The following is a 13,439-nucleotide window of genomic DNA, read 5'->3' on the forward strand; positions in this document are numbered from 1 at the left end:
GTACAAAGTCTGAAGTTTTAGAGGTTTGTGCCATTGACAGGGTCCTGCACCTGGCAAGCTTAGCAGTGCTCCAGTGGGGAAGGAGGTGGAGATGGGAGTGGAGAGTGTGCTCTGAGGATCCTCTGGGATCACTTTTATGGAGTTCCCTTTTATGCAGTACATTTGGGAGGGGGGCACTGCTTTCCATAGACAAATGGCCCTGAGGGCACCACAGAGATGCCCCATTCACCAGCATAGGAACAAAGATGCTGGGTGAGGGCAGCGAACCTTGGTGCTGGCTTTCTTCTCTGCTGTACATCAACTCTTGAGTTGCTACACGATTGCAGGACTGTTTCCTAGGACAAGTCAGCACTGGCCACAGCAGGGCGAGGCCCTCCCCCAGAGGATCAGTGAGGGTTTGCACTGTGGGTGTCTCTGAAGTTTGGAGTTTTGAAACCCAGCTGTGCCTGAGATAAAACACGGGAGTGCTGTGTAGCATGGCAGGTGGACAGCTTGGTCAACAGACAGGGTGATCTTATGGAAGGCCTGGACACAGGAGGGGTGATTGTTTGCTCTTTTATGAGGGCTTTCTAAGGAGTGGTACACATGAGCTCCCTGCTCTGGAGATGAGAGAGCAGGGGATCCTATTTCTCCCCACCCATTAGCATTCACCAACTTCAGTGAGAAACACAGTGCCTTCCAGTGGAGGTTGAAGTTGATTGCACTGAGCCACTCCCCACTGCGCTCTAGAGGTACATCTTTACTAGGCCAAGTGTGCCTGGGAAGCAGCACCATGGGCCCCACGCCCAGGAGACCAACACAGACTCCTCACACACATCAAGTCTACTAGTGATACAGTGCTTCAAATCTTCAGCAATATGTGAAAGAGGATGTAGCTTCCTTTGTTTTTGGTTATTTGTTTTTAATCAGAAAAAGAAATTTTTTAAATTTAAAAATTTTTATTTCTTTTTTATTTTTGACCAAAACAAGAGGAAGGAATTCACCCCAAAAGAAAGAACAGGAAGAAGTCACCATTAGAGACTTAATGCAGCTCTAAGTAAGATGTCTGAACTAGAATTTAAAACAATAATTTTAAGGATACTAGATGGGCTTGAAAAAAGCATGGAAGACACTAGAGAATCCCTTATAGCAGAGATAAGAGAACTACAAACTAGTCAGGCCAAAATTAAAAATGCTATAACTGAAATGAAAACCCAAATGAATGCCATGAGAGTGAGGATGGATGAAATGGAGGAACAAATCAGTGATACTGAAGATAGAATTATGGAAAACAATGAAGTTGAAAAGAAGAGGGAAAAAAGTATTGGATCACAAATGTAGACTTAGGAATTCAGTGATTCCTTAAAGCATAATAACATTCATATCATAGGAGTCCCAGAAGATGAAAAGAGAGAAAAGGGGGAAGATGGTTTACGTGAGCAAACTATAGCTGAAAACTTCCTAATTTGGGGAAGGAAACAAACATCAAAAACCAAGAAGCACAGAGAACTCCCATTAAATTCAACAAAAGCCAGGCATATCATAGTCAAATTTGCAAAATACACAGACTAGGAAAGAATCCTGAAAACAGAAGGGAAAAAAAGTCATTACCTTACAAGGGAAGACAGATAAGGTTTGCAGCAGATTTGTACAGAGAGAACTGGCAGGCCAGAGGGACTGACAGGATATATATTCAACATGCTGAGCAGGAAAAAGTATGCAACCAACAATACTTTATGCAGCAAGGCTGTATTTCAGAATAGATGGAGAGATAAAGACTTACCCATACAAGCAAAAAATAAAGGAATTTGTGACCACTAAACCACCCATGAAAGAAATATTACAGGGGACTCTTTGAGTGGGGAAAAAAGACCAAAAGCAACAAAGACTGGAAAGGAAAAGAGAACATCACCAGAAACACCAATTTTACAGGTAACACAATGGCACGAAATTCACATCTATCAGTAATCACTCTGAATGTAAATGGACTGTATGCTCCAATCAAAAGACACAGGTATCAGAATAGATAAAAATAACAAGACCCATCTCCATGCTTGTCTAAAAGAGACTCATTTTAGACCTAAAGACACCTGCAAATTGAAAGTGAGGGAATGGAGAACCACCTATCATGCTAAAGGATGTCAAAAGAAAGCCAGAGGAAGCCATAATTACATCAGACTAAGTAGATTTTAAACCAAAGACTTTATCAATAGATGAAGAATGGCATTGCATCATAATTAAGGAATCTATTCATCAAGAAGATCTAAAAATTGTAAATATTTTATGTCCCCAACTCAAAAGAACCCAAATATATAAATCATTTAATGACAAACATAAAGAAACTTATTGATAAAAACACAATAATAGGAGGGGACTTTAATACCCTGCTTACATCAATGGACAGATTATCTAAGCAGAAAACCAAGGAAACAATAGCTTTGAATGACACACTGAACCAGATGTACTTAACAGATATATTCAGAACACTTCCTCCTAAAGCAGCAGAATACACATTCTTTTTGACTGCATATGGAATATCCTCCTGAATATATCACTTACTGGGTCACAAATCATCCCAAGTACAAAAAATTGAGATCATACCATGCATATTTTGATACCACAACACTACGAAACTTGAAGTCACCACAAGAAAAAATTTAGAGAGATTATGAGTACTTGGAGATTAAAGAACATCTTTCTAAAGAATGAATGGGTTAACCAGGAAATTAAAGAAGAAATAAAAAAAAGTACATGGAAGCAAATGAAAATGAAAACATGATAATTCAAATCTTTGGGATGCAGCAAAGGCAGTCTTAAGAAGGAAGTATATTACAATACAGGACTACTTCAAGAAGAGGGAAAAGTAGCAAATATACACTCTAGCTTACACCTAAAGGAGCTAGAAAAGGAACAGCAAAATAAAGCCTAAAGCCAGCAGAAGAGGGGAAATAATACAGATTGGAGCAGAAATCAATGATCTAGAAACAAAAATACAGTAGAACAGATCAATGAAACTAAGACCTGATTCTTTGAAAGAATTAATAAAATTGATAACCCCCTAGCCAGACTTATCAAAAAGAAAAGACAAAGGACCCAAATCAATAAAATCATGAATGAAAGAGGATAGATCATAAACAATACCACAGAAATACAAACAATGATAAGAGAATATGAGGAAAAATTATATGCCAACAAACTGAGCAATCTGGAAGAAATGGCAGACTTTCTACAAACATACCAACTACCAAAACTGAGACAAGAAGAAACAGAAAATGTGAATAGACCCATAACCAGCAAAGAAATTGGAATCATAATCAAAAATCTCCCAACAAACAAAAGTCCAGGGCCAGATGGCTTCCAGGGGAATTCCACCAAACATTTAAAGAATAGTTAATACCTATTCTCAAACTGGTCCCCCAAAATAAAAATGGAAGTAAAACTTCCAAACTCATTCTATGAGACAAATATTACCTTGATTCTAAAACCGGACAAAGACCACACTAAAAGGAGAATTATAGGCCAATAACCCTGGTGAACACGGATGCAAAGATTCTCAACAAGATACTAGCAAACTGAATTCAACAGTACATTAAAAGAATTATTCACCATGATCAAGTGGGATTTATTCTTGTGCTGCAGGCCTGATTCAATATTTGCAAACAAATTAACGTGATACACCATATTAATAAAAGAAAGGATATGGGGTGCCTTGGTGGCTCAGTCGGTTATGTGTCCCACCTTTAATTTTGGCTCAGGCCATGATCTCAGGGGTTGTGAGATCAAGCCCCACATTGGGCTCTCTGCTGACAGCGTGGAGCCTGCTTGGGATTTTCTCTCTCCCTCTCTCTCTGCTCATCCCTGGCTTGCACTTGCTTTCTCTCAAAAATAAATAAATAAACTTAAAAAAAATAAAAAGAAGGATAAAAACCATATGATCCTCTTAATAGATGCAGAAAAAGCATTTAAGAAAATATAGCATCCATTCTTGGTAAAAACTGTCAGCAGAGTAGGGAGAGATGGAACAAACCTCACCATCATAAAGGCTACATACAAAAGACCTACAGCTAAAAACCTCAATATGGAAAAATCGAGAGCTTTTACTCTATGGTTAGGAACAAGACAGGGTCAACTCTCACCATTACTATTTAACATACTACTGGAAGTCTGAGCCTCAGCAATCAGACAACAAAGTGAAATAAAAGGCATCCATATTGGCAAGGAAGATGTCAAATTTTGATTATTTGCAGATGACATGATATGCTATGCAGAAAACCCAGATAACTCCACCAAAACATTTCTAGAACCAATACATGAATTCAGGAAAGTTGCCAGTTATATCACCAGTATATAGAAATCCATTGCATTTCTATATACCAGTAATGAAGCAGTGGAAAAAGAAATCAAGGAATCAACCCCATTTACAGTTACACCAAAAACCATAAAATACTTAGGAATAAACCTACCGAAGAGATAACACATTTATAGAACACTTATGAAAGAAATTGAAGAGGACATAAAGAAATGTAAAAACATTCCATGTTCATGGATTGGAAGAACATTATTAAAATGTCTATACTTCCCAAATCAATCTACACATTTACTGCATTACCTATCAAAATATCAGCAGCATTTTTCACAGAGCTAGAACAAAGAACCCTAAAATTTGCATGGAACCACAAAAGACCCCAAATAGCCACAGAAATCCTGAAAAAGAATGTAAAGCTGGAGGCATCACTATTCCAGACTTCAACTACATTACAAACCTGTAGTCATCAAGATAGTATGGTACTGGCACAAAAACAGACACAGAGATCAATGGAACAGAACAGAAAACTCAGAAGTAGGCCAACAACTGTATGATCAACTAATATTTGACAAAACAGGAATGAATATCCAATAGAAAAAAAGACAGTCTCTTCAACAAATTGTGTTGGGAAAACTGGACAGCAACATGCATAAGAATGAACCTGGACCACTTTCGTACACCATACACAAAATAAATTCAGAATGGATGAAAGACCTAAACGTGAGACAGGAACCCATCAAAATCCTAGAGGAGAAAACAGGCAACTACGTCTTTGACCTTGGCTTCAGCAACTTCTTATTTGACATGTCTCTGAAGGCAAGGGAAATAAAAGCAAAAATGAACTATTGAGACCTCATCAAGAAAAAAAGCTTCTGCATAGCAAAGGAAACAATTAACCAAACTAAAAGTCAGCCAACAGAATGAGAAAAGATATTTGCAAATGACATATCTGATAAAGGGTTAGTATCCCAAATCTATAAAGGACTTATCAAACTCACTACCCAAAAAACAAATAATCCAGTTAAGAAATGGGCAGAATACATGAACACATTTTAAATACAAATCAAAACCACAATAAGATTACCACCTCACACTTGTCAGAATGGCTAAAATGAGGAACACAAAAACCAACAGGTGTTGGTGAGTATGCAGAAAAAGAGGAATTCTTGCACTGTTGGTGGGAATGTAAACAGTACGGAGGTTGCTCAAAAAGTAAAAAATAGAACTACCCTACAATTCAGCAATGGCACTACTAGGTATTTACCCAAAGGATAGAAAAGTACAGATTTGAAGGTACACCTGCATCCTGATGTTTATAGCAGCATTTTCAACAATAGCTAAACTACGGAAACAGCACAAGTACCCTTTGCCTGATAAATGAATAAAGAAGATGTGGTAGATATGTACAAAGAATATTACTCAGCCATCATAAAGAATAAAATCTTGCCATTTTTAATGATGTGGATGGAGCTAGACTGTATTATGCTAAGCAAAGTAAGTCAGTCAGAGAAAGACAAATACCACATGATTTCACTCATATGTAGATTTTAACAAATAAAACAGATGAACATATGGGAAGGGGTAAAAAAGAGAGAGGGGGTTCCTGGGTGGCTCTGTCGGATAAGTATGTAACTCTTGATTTCAGCTCAGGTCATGAACTCAGTTTGTGAGCTCAAGCCCTGTATTGGGCTCTGCACTGATAGTGAATTGTCTGCTTGGGATTCTCTCTCTCCCCCTCTCTCTCTCCCTCCCCCATTCTTTCTCTCAAAATAAATAAATAAATAAATAAACATTTTTTAAAAAAGAGAGCAAGAGGGAAACAAACTATAAGAGACTCTTAACAGTGAACAAATCGAGGGTTGATGAAGGGGGTGTGTGGAGGATGGGCTAGATGGATGATGGGTACTAACAAGGGCACTTGTGATGAGCACTGGGTATTGTATGCAAGTGATGAATCACTGAATTCTACTCCTGAAATGACTGGATGCTAACTAACATGCATTGTATTTGAACTAATTAGAAATTAAGTAAAAATTCAAAGAAAAATAGAATACCAAAAAGCACAGTCCCTAAAAGAAAAAAAAAAAAGATAATTAACTTCATTAAAAGACTTTTTGTTCAAAAACATTTCTAAAATAAAATGACAAACCAGAGAGTTTCAGAAAATATGTATAAATCATATAGCAAATAAAAACCTCATATTCAGATAATATGGAGAACTGTCAAAACTCAAAAAATGGAAAACAAATAATCTAATTAAAATTGGGAAAAATCTGAATAGGCTCTTCACTGAAGATGGCATACTGATGTCAAGTAAGGGCACAAAATGGTGCTAAGCATCATCAAAATGCAAATTATAACGACAATGAAACACTACAACCTATTTATTAAAGTAACTAAAATTGAAAAGACAATTCATACCAGAAGCAGCAATACAGACCTTTTGCACTCATAGAAAGGCAACAAAATGAGTTAGGAGATAATGGCACAAAATTTAAGGGGGCAGGAAATTTCAGTCAAGTTTTGGTTATTTAAAAGCTACCTCTGCACATCATTCTGCTCACTCAACCCTTCTGCAGATTTTCATAGTGAACCCTCTTGTATCTTTGTTGTTTTTTCTTCACTTTGTCTTTCACTATCTTTCTAAAGAATGTTGGAAATCCAGGAAAATGGATTAATGAATCTTTCAAAAAATAAGTCCCTTTTCCCTGCCTATGCTGCTACCATGATGCAACTGGAAGTTTTTTGTAAGATATCAAATCAAATTGTCACAAATAAGTAAATTAAGTTTTATTTTTCTGAATGAGTGTTCAATGGCAACATTAACTCTGGTAATGCACAAGAAACAGATCTAAACCAAGTTTTAAAGCCCTCAATAGTTTTCCATTAAGCTGGGGTAAAGAATAAAGTCCCCGACCTAGCCTCCAAGGTCTCTTGTGATCCACATATGTGGCCTCCCTAACCCCAACTTGCTCCTGCCTGCTTCTCTCTTAATATTCCAGTTACTTTTACAATTTAGTACTTCTCCCATGATCTAGGGTCTCTGATAATCTAGGCCTTCCAATGATGAAGGCCCTGCGGATGACACATGTCCCCGGGCAGCAATCACCATGTTAGAAATGAAGATCCTTAGGCCTCACCCAGACCTACTAGCACAGAATCTATATTTTAACAAGATCTCCAGGCGATTTACAGGCTTAAGGCCAAAGCTTGAGAAGCACTGATCTACGGCACCTTTCACTGTGGTTCCTTATCTTTGATTTTTCTTTGCACCTTCCCTGTGTGGGGGATAACTTAGGAATCCCCTGGGCCTACACCAATGGGTTAACAAGGCATAAAGAAACACAAAGTCATAAAATGCTCACACCTGAGTTTGGGTAACCAGATTGGCACTCCAAGAATAGGGAGGTGCAAAGTCACCCCAAAATAGAGAGGGGGTGCTGAACCCTCCAAAATAGAGAGAGGCAAAGGCCTGAAATAGAATCAGCGCAAAGGTGTCCAATACGTAGGAATAACAAGATTACAGGGTGAAAGCACCCAAAGTTTAGTACTATAGCAGAAAGCTGCTTTCATAGGAGAATAGGGCCAGGTTAGGTAAATTGGTGAACTGGACTTTGGACCACTGCGCTGCAGGCAAAGCAGCCTGAGTGGAGATGGTTAACAAAAGAAAAGGTGTCTTGTTAACCCTGAGATTATTCTCCCTGTCTGTCTCATCTCCTAGGCTGGCAAAGATAAACAGGCATGGTGCCTCCTGTCTGCTTGTTAACAACCATCTACCCATCTGCCCGACGCCTGGATTTTGTTTTATATTGACCCAAACCTCAAACACTGTATATCTTCAAAATCCCCTTTTCCCCTCACATCCACAAATTAATGTTCCTACTTCTTTGTCTCTTTGTACACGCCCATCACGTTTGCAAGCCTTTGATCTGAATAAATACAGGGCAAGGACCCTCATTTGGGGCTCTTGTCTTTTTCCCGGACATTAGCCATCTCTCATTTTAATCCCGTGTCCGCTCTTTTGCTAGGCAAAAGAGAACTTCAGACTTAGAGTCTACGACACCCCTGACCTTTGCCTAATGAGATTTGTCATCATATTTCATCTTAAAGTGTGAAGGTAGGTGTAGGTCTGGGATGTAAGCTGCAGATTACATGAAAAGGACAACTTTCCTTGGGATTGGCTCCTGAAGGGATTCTAGAACTTTGGCGTCAATAAAATCATGTATGATTACCTCAGACAAGAACATATTAATCAAAGCACTCAGAGCAACACATTTTATAAACTAATTTGCATAAACATGTCCGAAGTGTCATCTGTGGTAGGAAAGTAGTGGCTTAAAGTGCAACTTCAACTGTTAAAACTAGAACTATATACCATGACTTGATGTTTATGATTTAACAGGCTGTAATGCCCTATGGGACATCTGGACTTCTCATACAAATTCAAATCTATAATACCCAGAAGAATAGCTTAGTTTTTTCCTAAAGGGAACCCTTGGGTACTATTAGGGGAATTTTAGTTCTTCACTCTTTCCTCTTCTGGCCAAAACACACAGTTCTACAACTGGTTGACTCTTGTGTTCAAAGCAAATTGACATAAACAACATTTTCCTGAGCTTGGTAAATGAAACCTCCAAAATGAATCAGTATGCAAAGAATTACTGCCTATGCTATTGTTATTCCTGTGCAACTGTATTTTTTTTTCCAGCCTAACACTGCAAGGATCACCACAATTTTTTAACAGATATTGGTAAGAGAGAATGATTTTTGTAATACTCATTTTTTATAGAAAGTTAAAAATACTGTTAAGTTTATAAAAATTTTGATTTGGTTTATATAATACCCAAATAAGCAGCTGGAAACGGAAAACAAATAATGAATAATCTATATATTTTACAATTGTGAATAAAATCTGGGTAAGCAAAATAGCTCTAAAACTGAATTGCACTTTTTAATAATTTAATATCTGATTAACAAAATTATAATGGCTCTGTAGGATACTTCTGATGAGCTAGAATTTTAAACAATTTAAAAGAGAGTTTAAGGATTTAGGTTATAATATTTCCTATGTAAGAAATCTTTCGGATGATTCTGTTCAAAATACTTATTCCATTTAATTAACCACATTCTATAATTAAACTTTTAAGTTAAATCAATTAAATATTACCCTATGTATACTTTCACCCACCTCTGATAATAACTTGAGTATGAAAATGCAGAAAATGTCCCTCCAGTGTTATTTCCACTTTCTAACTTAATAAGGGCCCACAGATTGGATTTAAGATTTTTCAATTATTTACTGATTTGGGATTGCATGGAAGGAAATCCATTCCAAATAAATATACATTTAACAATTACAATTATTGGCATTAGTTATTTATATTGCATGCACTAGGTTCCCATTTTTGCCTCAATTTTATTCTGCAAAAAAAAAAAAAAAAAAAAAAATTGGTGGAGAAGAAAGGGCTCTCAAGCCCTTGATGGGAATAGCTAGAGAAAGTCAGTTCTAATCACGGTAAAAACAAAGACAAAGCAACTTTTAAATATGGAAAGAACTTTGAGCAGTGCTAGTATATTTGTGAACTATATAAAGTTTCTAGCATAAATTAAAATGACAGTCTCTATTTCATATACATTTTCCATGGGATACTAAAGTTGGAATTTTGAATAAAAGAAAAAGAAAGTATTCTCAGTATTAACAACTTTTAATAAAAACCAGAATTAAGACAAATATTTACCCCCAATCTCTGAGCTTTTTCCTCGTTTCATCTTCAGCCTTCCTCTAATACTTCCTCTCTCCCTCTTCACTGTCTGGTCTTTCCTACACCTATCCATCTATGAATACACTATGGATACTCATAGTAGGCAGCAGACAAATGCCATCTGCTCTCCACATTCCTTGGAGTCTCTATTTCATTCTCCTCGCTGTTGTGCCATTTGTTTCCCATTCACTACTCATTACTCTCTGACTTCAACTCTATCACAAAATAGAAACTGCTCTCACTAAAGCCACTGCTAATCTCTTAATTCCCACATTTAATGATCACTGATCACTCATCCTACCAGAGCACTTACTTCACTTTTGGCACTGTACTTCACTCTCTTTAATTCCACAACACTCAGCTTTACAATTCCTTTATGCTTCTATGATCACTCTGCCCAGTATCGTTTTCTGGTCTTTCCTTTTCTCCTATTGTATAAGCCACAGCTGTTGGTTGCAAGACGGAAAGAGTTAATTGAACGGAAAGTGGATTTAACATAGAATCTAGAGGAGTTGGAGAAACCCACTGGAGAAATGGACAGGAACATAAAGACAGATTGTCAGCAGCCAAAATTATGTCCCTCTTCTATCTAACTCAAAAAGAGCTGTTGCCTTGCTGCTGAATGTGGAATGCAATAGCTCACACCGATAATGCCACTGATGTGGGTGTAGGATCCATTTTCTGAGGTCTTAATATTGCTCCCTTGATTGATTTAGCAATGAAAATTCTCTTTTTCCCCCCTGAACTTTTGTTTACTTCTCTCCATATTCCAAATCTAGAGTAGGTGTTTGGCCAAACCTACATCAAGTCCCCTCATTCTATGTGCAAGGGGATGGGAAAGTTTCTAGAACTGCTGGCTTCTAGGCTGGATGACAGCTTTTGTCTGCCACCAAGACTCATGTGGTAGAATAGAGGGTTAAATATTATCCATCTAATAAATGATTTACATCCATTTCATAATCTCTTTACTACAACTTTCTGAAGTTACTTTCTATGCCCTCCTTGTTTTTACTTTATGCACAGTCTCTAATGGGTGAGTCATATATAACTATGCTTTTAGTCACCCCGACGCCTCCTAAGTCATTTCTATTAAGATCTTATAGAACAATATTGCTGAGTACATCTCACCTGGATGGTCCCAGAATGCTCCTTGCAAAAATTGGCCAGTACGCCTGAGTCCTCAGTCTCAGTTTTTGATGACCATCTATCCAGGCACCAAGCGTCTTCTTCCTTCACTGACCACCTCCCCTCACATGTAATAGGTTACCGAGTCCTAGTAACTATACACTCTGACTTATTTTGATCTATCACTTTGTCCCACTCATCACCCCCAACGTCATATCACACATGGACTAAGAACTTCACATGCTATTTGATCAACTGGGGAGCATTTATATAATGCATATTATTACAACCAAATTATGAGCTACCAAATTAATCTCTACATTAATATCTCACAATCTGTATTTTGTACAAAAACTCCCTTAGACAATTCTGATGTATAATTTGGTTTGGGAATCACTGGACATTAGTAACAGCTTCCTGATTAGTATCCTTAACTCTACTGTCCCCTCCCTTCAGTCTATTTACTACTACCAAACATTTAATTTAACAAATATCTGATGATGTCATTCCACGTCTTAAAACTTTTCAGCCCATGCCTATTGTTTGGAAAATAAAATTGAAGATATTTCACAGGGCATTCAACTTTGTATAATCCAAGCCCTTCTAACATCTGCACTTTTGATGCTGCATCAATGTTCTACACACAGAATTTCCCTACTTCATTCAATTATTACTCCATAAGTTTGCTCATGTTCAGAATGTTTTTCCTGTCTTCTAAATCTGCTTATTATTTACATATTTTGAATTGAAATAATTGTGTTTTTTCCAACATAACAATTCCCCCAAATAGCTTCCATGTAAGAGTAAATAAAATTAAAGGGTCTTCAGGCTAGTGTACGGTTTTATTTCAGTTACCCTCACTGAATTTTCTTTTATAAACCTTAATGAATGTTCTTTTTACATTTAATACATTTAATTTCAGATGCCATCTATTAAGAATATGGGAACTAAAAATGCAACAGAGCTAAAAGAGTTTGTTCTCATGGGACTTACATATCAACCAGAGTGGCAAGTTCCTTTGTTCCTGGTATTCCTAGTTATATATCTCATCACCATTGTGGGAAACCTTGGTCTGATTTCTCTCATATGCAATGAGCCTCAGCTTCACATCCCCATGTACTTTTTCCTTGGGAATCTGGCATTTGTGGATGTTTGGATATCATCCACAGTGACCCCCAAGATGTTGGTCAACTTCTTTGCCAAGGGCAAGATGATCTCTCTCTCTGAATGCATGATACAATTTTTTTCCTTTGTAATGAGTGCTACCACAGAATGTTTTCTGCTGGCAACAATGGCATATGATCGATATGTGGCCATATGCAAGCCTTTACTTTATCCAGTAATTATGACCAGTAGACTATCCATGCAGCTATTAGTTTCATCATTTGTAGGTGGACTTCTTCATGCCATAATTCATACAGGCTTTTTATTCAGATTAACGTTCTGTAATTCTAACATAATACATCACTTTTACTGTGACATCATGCCATTATTTAAAATTTCTTGTACTGATCCTTCTATTAATGTTCTGATAGTATTTATTTTTTCTGGATCAATTCAGATGTTCACCATTCTGACTGTTCTTGTCTCTTACACATCAGTTCTCTTTACAATCTTAAAAAAGAAGTCTCTACAAGACATAAGGAAAGCCTTCTCCACCTGTGGAACCCATCTCTTATCTGTCTGTTTGTACTATGGTCCTCTTCTCTTCATGTATGTGCGCCCTGTATCTGCACAAGCAGATGATCAAGATATGATGGACTCTCTATTTTACACTGTCATAATTCCTGTGTTAAATCCAATTATCTATAGCTTGAGAAATAAGAAAGTCATAGATTCACTGAGAAAAATGTTAAAGAGAAAAGCTTAGATCTCATACTAACATCTATTCTCCTTTCATTAAAATGACAAGATTGTGCAGATTAGATATTGCTATGTGTTGATTAGTATTAAAATTTTTTTGCAGTTATAATTGCCCTAATCTTTCATTTATTTATTTTTAAATCTTTGCTTATTTTGAGAGAGAGTGTGCATGCATGCATAAGAGCAGAGGAGGGACAGAGAGGGAGGAAGAGAGAGAATCTTAAGCAGGATCATGTTGTCAGTGCAGAGCCCAACATGGGGCTCGCTGGATCTCACAAACCATGAGATCATGACCTGAGCCAAAATCAAAAGTCAGACGCTTAACTGACTGAACCACCCCAGCACCCCATTTGCCCTACTGTTTTAATGACTTAAGGTGGGAGAACCTGATAATCTACTTAAAA

General features: G+C 37.2%; 1 protein-coding gene across 1 annotated transcript; it reads left to right on the plus strand.

The window, feature by feature from the left end:
• Positions 1 to 12,112: 12,112 nt before the first annotated feature.
• Positions 12,113 to 13,042, plus strand: LOC102967471 (olfactory receptor 5H2-like). The gene has a single exon (XM_007095986.1). The coding sequence runs from the start codon at positions 12,113 to 12,115 to the stop codon at positions 13,040 to 13,042; it is 930 nt and encodes a 309-aa protein (XP_007096048.1).
• Positions 13,043 to 13,439: the final 397 nt, after the last annotated feature.

This window comes from Panthera tigris, chromosome C2 (genome assembly GCF_018350195.1).
Source record: "Panthera tigris isolate Pti1 chromosome C2, P.tigris_Pti1_mat1.1, whole genome shotgun sequence".
Classification (NCBI taxonomy): domain Eukaryota; kingdom Metazoa; phylum Chordata; class Mammalia; order Carnivora; family Felidae; genus Panthera; species Panthera tigris.